The following is an 11,100-nucleotide window of genomic DNA, read 5'->3' as shown; positions in this document are numbered from 1 at the left end:
CGGAGATTAATTTTCCTTGAGACACCAACCAATGTAACTAATGCTGGATTTCGTCCCAAACACAGGGTACCATAAAAAGGTCCATAGCTTGTAAGCATTTCCTTCTCTCAAAATAAAGGGTGGGTGAAAGTATGCAATGCATCAACGGATAATGTAATGGCTAGGCAATGTCATTGGAGATTGATCAAAGTTCAACAACTGATCATAATGACCCCTAAATCAATCGGTATCTAATAGAATTACTGGAACAGTATTAAATAATGGATGCATTACTGGAAAATTTTTATCTCATGAATCAACAAAAGTTATGGCAGAAGAGCGAAACGTAATTTAACAATTCAAACTGTGCATGTACAGATGACACCGAGTATATTATGCCACTCTAGTTACCAACTCATCGACTTAATGTATACCATGTTAGTTGTTCCCCCATTAAATTTTCAAGCAAAACTTGATCCTTCATGCATCTTTAAGCTATTCCAGCACTACCTGAACATATCAAGTAATTAGTAAGTGCTTCTAGAAACCCATGAAAAGTTAATTAAACAAACCAGAGGGAGAAAGCATACGGAGCTTAACTATTTGGATTTTTCTGGTCGACCAAGTGCAGGGGGGGGAATGTGAACCTGCCTCTATTTGGATTTTTTTCGAACAGAAGTTGCTTCCAAGAAATTCATGCTTTTGTGACATCTTGAATGTGCTGTGAATGGCTTTTGCCTGGAGGAATAAAAATAAGGTCCTCCCAACCAGAATGTCTCTGACTTATCTGCCACAGGAAATACAGAGAAGCTAAGAGAACTAAACGAGAAGGTAGTGGAGGGGGTTACCATGTAAGATTGGTGTTGTTTTTGCTTAAACAAAGGATAGAATAAAAATCTTTAAGATTTTAACTGAATATTTCATCTATACACCATTTGAAATTAAAATTTTGGGGATCAGCTTCATCCCCTATAATAAACCCCTCCTGCATGTGCGTCCCTTCCCAGAACCGTACAGGCCCAATACCAAACTCAACACAAACTTAAAACAATCAAAAAATAAGAAAGAGAAATGATGCCTGTGTTTGCATTTTCCACTTTTTCCTTACAATTTCAAGCAAGGAACCACTTAACAATGAGCAAACATATTTTGACAGCAAAGGCTGCAGCATTTAATTTTCGCATTATCTTCGTCCCATCAGAAAAGAATGGGAGAGGGGTTAAAGCTGGTAGATTAGTCATGTATTCTGGCTTTCTCATTATGTTTCTTTCTTTCTCTGAAATCAATAATAATCGTTTTGGTTCCCCAACAAGTTTCTGGGGGAGACATAATTGATTGATCGATATGACATCATTTATAATTCTGAACTCAGCAGTGCTAAAGTTCATCATTACAAGGTGTGTAGTGCAAGAACAAATATTATTGGCGCAAACAGAAGAAAGGAGACTAAGATAATAAATCTTTTAAAATATTAAATCCTAAAACATATAAAATGACCAAGAACCTACCTCCATTTTTTTAAGGACATCTTCTAAACTCCCTACCTGTTAATGAGGAAAAAGAATATTAGTAAGTTAACATTAGCTGCTACAGTGCCTTGTTAATTGACAATGGCAGATCTAACAACAAAAAACTTGACGAATGCAGAAAAGCCAGCAAATATAGGCCTTTCATGGACAAGCCTGAGATAGAAAGTCCGATAGGAATCTTTAGAAAAGAACAGAAACACTTTTCTTTTGATAACTTAGGGAAAAAATACTGCCAGAAAAGGATGGGCAAATTGATTTTTACATAAAAATGATTTTTAAACAGCACAATGTTAATGTCCTTAGCTCCATTTCCTTCTCATAACTGATGTATGAAATTTTGCATTAACGTTATAAATAACTAGGGAAACTTAGCTATATATTTCAAGTAACTACTTGAAAAATAGGACTTTCAACTGTTAATCCTCTCCATTGCATGCTAAATTTACTATGTTATGCTCTCCAAGTGGAACCTGTTGCATGTGAATTCAAATTTAAAAATCCTTTCTACACCTTCAGTTTAGAAAGAATTTTCCAGCAATTTTACTTCTATCGGCATGCCTCAGACAATCTGGTGACACGAACTATGCATATAATTATTAAAAACATCTTTCGAGATTCAGACAATGCTAGGCTTGATAAAAGAAAGATTATGCCAATGAAATTTACTCCAAGAAACTTATTTAAAAATTACTCAAAGACATTCTACATTCACCTTTTACCATTTTTGAACATTCTAAAACTATCTGCACGTCCTATTGGAAAGCAAACAGAAAGAGTGATTATGATACCATAATGTGCTGAGAAACGCCTCCTCTAGATGCCCTTGACGACAATTCCTTTTCTATATCCTCCTGTATACCAACAAATGAATTCAAATGATAACCATCATGAAATTTTTATATCTTCTGACTGCACAAGATATAATTACATTCTACATTTCAAGATGTTAAACCAACATACCTTTCGAAAGTATATTGGACAGTATCGTCTGTTTCTCTTTTTCACAACTAGGAGGTCAGACTGCACAAGATAAAAAAATAGCATAAGAATCAAGTGGAGTTTAACCATATTCAGTGCAGTCTCCACCAATACATAAAATTTCCATCAAAAACTTTGCAGTGAGTGAAGTTTGTAATTCTTAAAAATACACAGGCAGTATATATAATTCTCAGAGGTTTCCAACATATAGTTGGCAAAGAAGTTTATACTGGTACCTGGAAAACAGGGACTCCATCAAATCCAGTCTTTACATCAGAAGCTTTTAACTGTCACACAAAGAAGTCAATGTTAAAATGAACAGATCTATTAAGCACACATTAAAATGAACATGTTTATGCCAAAGAGGTTTTTTCCTTGTTAGGAGGAGGAGGAGGAGACAGAGATCAGGTGGCAATGGAGGTGAAGCCATTAGTAATCTATGCATCGCTAGAATCAAAATCTGCTAGGCTAGCGAGCAAGAGCCTACATACAAGGCATGTCAGTAACCCGAGTTCATATCTCGGGAGGACCACCATTTTGGAAAAGTTTAGTTTATCAGCAAAAAGAAAAGAAAAGGCAAGGGCGTTGGGCATGTCAGTGAAATTCAAAATTGGTGGGCTGCAATCAATTCTAGTGCATCTGGTCATTAGTCAAAACTACATGCCAGCATACTTTCACTTAAAACTATTAAATGTAGATGAATATATAGTACAACTTCACTTGCACAACTGGAATAGTAACCCTATGCAATGTTACTGTACACAGAGAAAACTACAAGGATCCCGATCCAAAACTTAAGTAAGACCAACGAGGATAACAACCTCTATTGCATTCTGAACTTGAACGGGATCTGGCAAAAATCGAAATGCGATTCCTTCAACCTTCAACATGTAAACCTGCAAGTGGATACAAAACCAAGTAGGTGTAACCAATCAAAACATGAGCCTATGTCTAGCAACACCTCTAAGAAGTGGAAAAACAAAAATCAGAAATTCTTGAACATACAGATAACTGCAACTAGTTGCAACAGATTACTTAATGTAAACTGGACCTGTTACGTAGAGATAAAAAACGTCTTCCATTTTTAATTAGACTTCAATTTTTCCTTTTAGTTCAATAACTAAAGAAGAGATATTCAATGGGTCTAATAAGAAGTCTGAGGCTCAAAAAGAGTACAACATGGTTTTTTTCCTTATGAATAAAGGATATGAAATGTCGACAATGCATACGCCTTATCTTAAAGATGAAAAAATGTGAACAAATCACTAAAAGAAAGGTAAAGGGAAATGGCTTAGTGAATTAATTGTTAACCCTGAGGAGGCCAGGTAATCCAACTGAGCCTTGGCTCAAGAGGCGCCTTTGAAATTTTTTTCTTAATGCAAAACAGGATGCAGAGTCCGTTTTGATTCAATCAATCAACTACATGTCATTCCCAAACAAGTCAGGATCGGTATCTATATTCGAATCCAGATCTTTTTTTACTAATACAAGATTAAACAACCATCAAATTTTATACCCATTCTTGCAAGAAGAAGAATCTATAATAGGCACAGAACAAGATTCAATATATACATATAACTATACTACTAGACAAAATTTGTCCATCACTAATACCATACGTATCACTACACTCTCAGAGTCTTCGTATTTCGCTAACGTTCAACATTTACATAGTAAGATGGCATTCTCCATAGAGTAATCCACACATCAAACTTAACTCCTAACTTATGCAATCTATTTCTATTAAACCTACGAACTTGTAAAAAGCTACTAAAGAATACCAAAAGCAGATAGTATATCTTTGAAAGAAAAATTTAAAGCATGAGTACCAAAACATTCACCTGATCAAGTGTCAGTGGAACTACCTTAGCTCCACCTCTAACTTCGCCCTTCCGCAACCGTACCTGAAAAAACTTCACAGTTCACTTCTACGCAAAACTAACCTTCCATTGTATAACGAAAATTTCTATATCAATTACTCCAAAACTACACCTCAAAATCGCAAACTAATAAGGTCAACATAACCAGGTCAACATTATCAGTCTTCTCTATCTGCTATCCTATGTATCTATCCTGCTCTATTACATTCTAATACTACTAAATATTTACTACATTACTTAGAGGCAATCTTCCAATGCTAAACATTATGAAGTTAACAAAAAGTCTATAAAATGAAGAAAATAGGAAGTGTACCTGAGCGAGAAACGCCTCGGCATCCTCTTGACGGAAGCACAATAATCCGATTGATTTAGCACCGTTAGGGTCCGAAATGAGCACGAATTCATTATTAGAATTGCTAACAGTGTATACAGATGTTCCAATTAGTGTCTTAGCCACATAGTCTGAGCTCAAACCGGCGTTTTTACGGACCTTATCTTGACGCTGCGACACAGAAGCAAATGGAAGAGATAGAGGATAAGAATGCGATGCCGGCAGTGGCGGCGGCGGAACAAAGTCGGCGGCGAATTTTGAAGTCAGCCGCTTAGCTTCGTCGAAACGAGTGGTGAGTTCGGCACCGAGTCGGGACCAGTGTTGGTGGACGAAGGTAGAAAGAGAGAGCAGAGGACTACTGGAGGGTCCGAATCCGATTGAGGGTTTGGACTCCATTGTTGTTCAGTGAGAAGAGGGGACGGAATTCGGAGAAGGCGGCTTTCATATTTCAAGTTTGGGCTTCAGTTCTACTTGGGTTTATCATTAGGTCCAATTGTAGTTAGATCTGCATAACATAACCCATCTCCGAAGGGCGAAGGCCTATCATTGTTTTGTCCATTGGGCTGAGTCAGGCTTTGGAAATTGGGTATCTTAGAAGTTAGATATTAGTGGGGGCATTTGCATCTATACCTGTTTTTTTGGTCATATTTTAACTTGTGTCTGCTTTGCAAAAAAAAATTGCAAGCGTACCCATTTTTTCGCATAACTTCAGCACACGGGACTGCAGTAGCAAAGACAATCACGCAAAACTTCAGCATTCTAGTAGTCGAGCCTGAAGTTCAACTCTAGAGCTGAAGTTTTTGTTTTGTAACTGGCGAAGAGCTGAAGTTTTTGTGTTGTAACTCGCTAGAGCTGAAGTTTTTGTGTTGTAACCTTGAAGTTCAGCTCTAGAGCTGAAGTTTTTGTGTTGTAACTAAGAAACTTCACTGGGAAACTTCAGCTCTAGAGCTGAAGTTTTTGTGTTTTAACTGGGAAACTTCAGCTCTAGAGCTGAAGTTTCTATCTTTGTAATTGGGGAATCCCAATTCAATCCTTATTGGAATTTGGAGTTATCGAAAACTTCGGAATGGCCCAAAAGAAGAGAACTTTTGCACCTGCATTGAAAATGGTAGTCCATATGAAAATTCTGTCATAGCTAAAAAGAATTTTACAAAATCCCACAAAAGAAAGAAAAAAAACTAGTACTACCAGTTACTTTGACAGTTCCAGAGCATGGATAAGGAGTTCCAAACCTTTTACAACTTTCACTTCTTCATGACAGAGTTGTGTTTCCAGACAATGAGGAAACTGATTTTTAATGTTATAATAATCCAAATGGAAGTCTTCAGTATATTTGCTTTAGTTTCATTAATCAAAGAGAGCAATGTTGAAGTCATCGTTGTAGAAGAAGAAAAAAGAAAATGAAGGAGGAGGAGAAATAAAGCTGAAGTTGTTTAAAAAGTGGGTACAAGTTAAAAGTTTTTTAAAAAATAGGTATAGGTTAGCCCCGTGCAATTTTTACAACATTAGTTAGCAAAAATATTTTACTTGGGTAATTGATAGGAATAGCCCTATAAGGGGCTGATATTTGAAAATATTTAGAAAAAATGACCCTCAATCCCACACACACTTATTGCTAGTTAGATACTGTATTTCTTTTGGATGGTAGATTGTATGCTATATTTATTCTACCTATATTGTTAATTGTTCATAAACTCTATCTGATTGCATTACTTTATGATTTTCTATTGTTCATCAAATTTTACGATGTTAGCATGACTTTGTGTTAACTGTATTCGATCCATTTGTTAGATTGTTCATAAACTTTACTCAATTAGTATAATTTGGTGCTTGTTCAATCGTGCACCAAAGTCTACCAAATTGATATGACTTTGTGCTATTTGCAATTGACTTGTCTATTAAATTGTTCATCAAAGTCTATCCGTTTAGCATAATTTTTTTGTGCTGGTCAAAACAGGGTTCTTCGAAATTACAATTCCAATTCGATCAAAACACCTAAAATATACTCCAATGGTCTCAAATTTAAAACTCTACCTTAAAATACCAACACAAATGATCCACAATCACCAATTTATTCGAATAACACAAAATTAAGAAGATCCACTTTGTCTTCTTAGCACTTTCAAAATGGAGTTTTGAGAATTTTAAAGTAAATCACTAAATTGAGGTTTGGACTAAAAATTTAAGCACAAATTACCAACATGGAAATAATTTTAACAATAATCGAACTTTCAGTTTTCGCCACCAAACAAAAATTTAAAGCTTTTAATATTGATGAACTATGATGTTCCTAATGGAAAAAAAATCTTACTTTTGTAACAAAGTAGAAGTAGAGATAATATTTAAAGACCAGTCCCTCAAGGTCAGGGGACAATCGGTAAAAATTTTGTGTTTCTATTTACTTCTAATGATCTGCCAGTTCTAGAACTGCGGCTACCTATTTTTACCGGTTTTGATTTTCATTTTCTTTTTATTTTTGTGTATAGTAACTTTTTCTATAAGATACTATTATTACAAGATTAGGAAATATAGTTTGTGATATGATCGAAGGGACCAATTTCAAATAGCACAAATTCTCCAAATTTAGAAATAGTTTATAGTACTTTTTGAGTGTATACTGTTGTATAGTTGTGTAATACGCTTTCGGCTTGGCCTCGAATATACCACATCCAATTTCGTTAGCCACTTGGCAGCCTACTTCTATTAGGTTTCCTTTTCTTTTTGTGTTGGTAATAATTTCTACTCCTTTTCCTTCTTAGGCTAAAAGTTTATTTGATGTGATCGAAAGGTGGCAATTCCAAAATAGCACGACATGAATAAAGCTCTACTAAAATCCTAAGAGTGCTAAAGTTGTAGAATAATTCATTCTGCCTAAACGGTTTACACAAATATGGAAATTTGCTAAATTTCTCGAAGTCTTATAAAAAAATCCGTGACTACACTCAAAGTTTTTTCTGCGGACTTCTAAATTCCTTTCCGTCTCCCTTTGCCAAATAAAAATTGATAAAAACTTATATTTATAGGCGTTAGAGGCCCTTAACCCTTTCTTATTATTAGTAAGATAGGTTATCTTGGTTCCAAGTTGGATATCCATGCCTCTTCTGTTGTTTGGCTCTGGCTATCTAGAGAAAAGCACCTTTTCGCACTTAATATATGTAAACAGTATACAACATATACAATTAAATTTCTCTATAGCAATTTCGATCATTCCGTTTTTTGCCTGTTATAGTGAAGTGTTGTTATATAGGACATATATTATAACATAATATAAAAATCGATTTAGAGAAAATTTAACTTTTATATAGTGAATAACTGTTATATAGGGATGTTACAGATAAGTCTGACTAGGTTTCAGTGTAATAAAATCTTCTTTTATAGTATAAATTAACTAAAGTTAGCACATGCATGGAATACAAGTAATTTTTTTTTCACTAAAGGAAGATAAAGGAAAAAAAACAAAGAATTTGGTCATTTTCATTCTGATCTGACCTTATCATGTATTATTCGATCCCTAGTTCCTTTCGTAAATTGGATCAATTATCCATATATAGGCAGATCCAGTGGTGTAATTTCATTTTCCTAATTCTCATCTGCTTTGATTCCAATGTCGGAGTACAATAATTGCATTCTTATCTTCTTGTTAAATATAGTTTAGGACAACCTCACCCCCAATCCCCTAGCTAGATAGGTGCTTATTATTTTATCACAAAATGAAGGGTATAAGAAAGATATGATTGTATCAATAGTCTCTTATTTCAAATTTTATATATGTACCAATAGAGTATTTTTATGTTATCCATTATTAAAAGTCAATAACATATGCTCCCTGTGTTTAAAAAAGAATGAAACTCTTTCAGTTTTTAGTCGGTTTTAAAAAGAATGACCACTTATTAAATTTGAAAAGAATGTAGCTTTAAACTTCCTACTTACCCTTAATAGATGATTTATAATCATATAAATTTGTTTTTAGACCAAAATTTTTAAAAGTCTTCTCTTTTTTCTTAAGTTTCGCACCCAATCAAATACAAATGGAAATGGAAGGAGTAACAAGTTAATTTTAGTGTGCCATCGAGTTGGTTACTTGAAAAAGAGATTAAAACTAATTTATTACGATCCTTTAAATTGTACTATATAATAATATTATAAACATTTTTTCAGTATATGTAACTTAAACCCTTCTTATATGCTTAATCCTTTATTAAACAGAGTAACAAGAAAATGCCTTGTACACGTCTAGCTAAAGGTTGTTGTCACGATTCTAAATCGACCTGGTTGTGATGGCGCCTATCATGAAATTAAACCAGCCGACACAAATCCCAAATCAAACTAGTATTCCATAAAAAGACATTTTAAGCTATTAATTAATAAAATTCCATAACATGAGTTTAAATAACAAGTGAGAAAAACAACACGAGCCCAACATCGGTGTGTCACAAGTCACGAGCAACTACAAGGTCTGTCTAAGTACAATAAAGTCTATCAAAGTCTGGGAACAATACTATTATAATCTAGGGAAGATAAGAGGGAGAAGAGCAGGGCTGTGAACGCCATGCAGCTATTTTGCCGACTCCAAATGACCCGCTGGATGAAGATCAGCGCTCGCTATCACAACCCACAACTCCTGGATCTGCACACAAGGTGCAAAGAGTAATGTGAGTGCGCAAATTCAGTAAGTAATAAAAGTAAATGAAAGATGAGCAGTAAGAAATCAGATAATTCCACGTCATAGCACTACATCAAATACGGTATGCTTCCAAAACAGTGTAGAAATCAATTATCTCATAAAAACTTAGTTTCAATGGCTATACTTTGAAAAATGTCTTTCTACAGTTTCAACAGAGAATTAAAGAAGTTTAGAGTAAAATGATGAAAATCATAATCAGCCCCTTGGGCAAAATATATATCATAAACCGCTCTCAGGCATAATATCAACAGAACCAGCCCCTCGGGCTACCTCACAATCACTCGTAATCAGCCCCTTGGGCATAACATGTATCAGAATCAGCCCCTTAGGCAACAACATATCACTCACTCTAGGTACCCGCGCTCATTGGGGATGTACAGACTCCGGAGGGACTCCTACAGCCCAAGCTCTATCACAAGCCATCTCGTGGCATAATACATCAGGCCCTCGGCCTCTCATATATCACAAAACAATACAACATGCTGCGACTCGTAGCCCGATCCCCTAATATCCTCACAACACATGCCCTCGGCCTTACTCAGTTAGAAACCTCTCAACCCACTCGGGCTAATAATAAAATAGGGTGCTCAGCACAAAAATATCATTTATGCATCAAATCAAAGTAAATAAGACTGAATTATGAAATCAGTAAAACATAGCATGACTGAGTATAATTATTAAATCAAAACAGTGAGGAATATTAGTAAAGAAAGTCCCTAAGAGTCCAAACAGTTGGCAGGAGGCCCAAATATAGCATTCAGCCCAAAACATAGTAATACTTTCTAACATATGATAATATCAAGTAGTTTCAGTCAAATATGCAACTTAATAGTTGCTACGGGACGGACCAAGTCACAATCCCCAATGGTGCACGCCTCTCACGCTTGTCATCTAGCCTGTGCGTCACCTCAAAATAGTACAACGATGTGAAATCCGGGGTTTCATACCCTCATGACAACATTTACAATCATTACTTACCTCGAACCGGACAGAACTCTAACCCGCGATGCCTTTGCCTCTCGGCTCGGCCTCCAAATGCTCCAAATCTAACCAAAATCAGTATCACATCATTAACACACGCTAAAGGAACAAAACCCAAGCGAAAATAATAATATTAACTCAAAAATCCCGAAATTGGCCAAACCCGACCCCCGGGCCTACAACTTGAAATCCGATAAAAATTGCAACACTAGAATCCTTATCCCCTCACGAGTCTACACATACCAAAATTACCAAAATCGGACCGTAGATGACCCCTCAAATCCCCAATCAAAGCTCTCTAAAACTCAAGCCCTAACCTTTAATTTCACCCCAAATTTCCTACTAGTTTCATGATTAAGTGGTGGATAATTCATCACAAACACCTAATACAAAGTCCAAGCAACTTACCTAAATGAAACCCCTCAATTTCTCCTTGAATTCCCGGCTTGGAGCTCCAAAATCGCACAAATATGGTGAAAGAATGGCTGAAAATCGCGAAGGGGCCTTTATATGCATTCTGCCCTTCAATTTTGCACCTGCGGTTCAATTCACGCACCTGTGGGCTGCTTCTGCGATCAAAATAACCGCACCTGCGGTTTTCACTTAAGGCTCCAGCTTCCGCACCTGCGCCCTAGGACTCGCACCTGCGGGCTCGCTGGTGCGGTTACAACGTCCATTCCTATGACAAATATTGCATCTGTAGTTGCTTCCCCCTCCTGCGATCATCGCACCTGCGGT

General features: G+C 36.0%; 1 protein-coding gene across 4 annotated transcripts; it reads right to left on the bottom strand.

The window, feature by feature from the left end:
• Window positions 1–243: 243 nt before the first annotated feature.
• Window positions 244–5,156, bottom strand: LOC107799872 (protein TIC 22, chloroplastic). Of its 4 annotated transcripts, none has more exons than XR_012699932.1 (9): window positions 4,680–5,155; window positions 4,328–4,390; window positions 3,308–3,382; window positions 2,723–2,773; window positions 2,469–2,528; window positions 2,297–2,359; window positions 1,488–1,523; window positions 570–766; window positions 244–489 (listed from the first exon to the last, which is right to left on the bottom strand). XR_012699932.1 is itself a non-coding variant. In XM_075232592.1 (9 exons), the coding sequence occupies exons 1-8, from the start codon at window positions 5,091–5,093 to the stop codon at window positions 674–676; spliced, it is 855 nt and encodes a 284-aa protein (XP_075088693.1). In that variant the 5' UTR covers window positions 5,094–5,156; the 3' UTR covers window positions 272–485; window positions 627–673. The 4 variants fall into 4 exon arrangements, 1 of the variants encoding a protein (XP_075088693.1); XR_012699933.1 differs by having other exon boundaries at window positions 244–485; XR_012699931.1 differs by having other exon boundaries at window positions 580–766.
• Window positions 5,157–11,100: the final 5,944 nt, after the last annotated feature.

Source organism: Nicotiana tabacum, chromosome 16 (assembly GCF_000715075.1).
Source record: "Nicotiana tabacum cultivar K326 chromosome 16, ASM71507v2, whole genome shotgun sequence".
NCBI classification, from domain to species: Eukaryota; Viridiplantae; Streptophyta; class Magnoliopsida; order Solanales; family Solanaceae; genus Nicotiana; species Nicotiana tabacum.
Note: the sequence above shows the minus strand (reverse complement) of the source record. Positions and strands in the feature narration are given on the sequence as shown.

Bases quoted from the DNA above. Each gene is read 5' to 3' on its own strand.
- LOC107799872 (XM_075232592.1), bottom strand. From the start codon at position 5,093: ATGGAGTCCAAACCCTCAATCGGATTCGGACCCTCCAGTAGTCCTCTG. The intron at 2,529-2,722 runs GTACCAGTATAA...TATCTTGTGCAG, and splicing joins ATGGAGTCCCTGTTTTCCAG to TCTGACCTCCTAGTTGTGAA. The intron at 767-1,487 runs GTAGGTTCTTGG...TTCCTGTGGCAG, and splicing joins ATGTCCTTAAAAAAATGGAG to ATAAGTCAGAGACATTCTGG.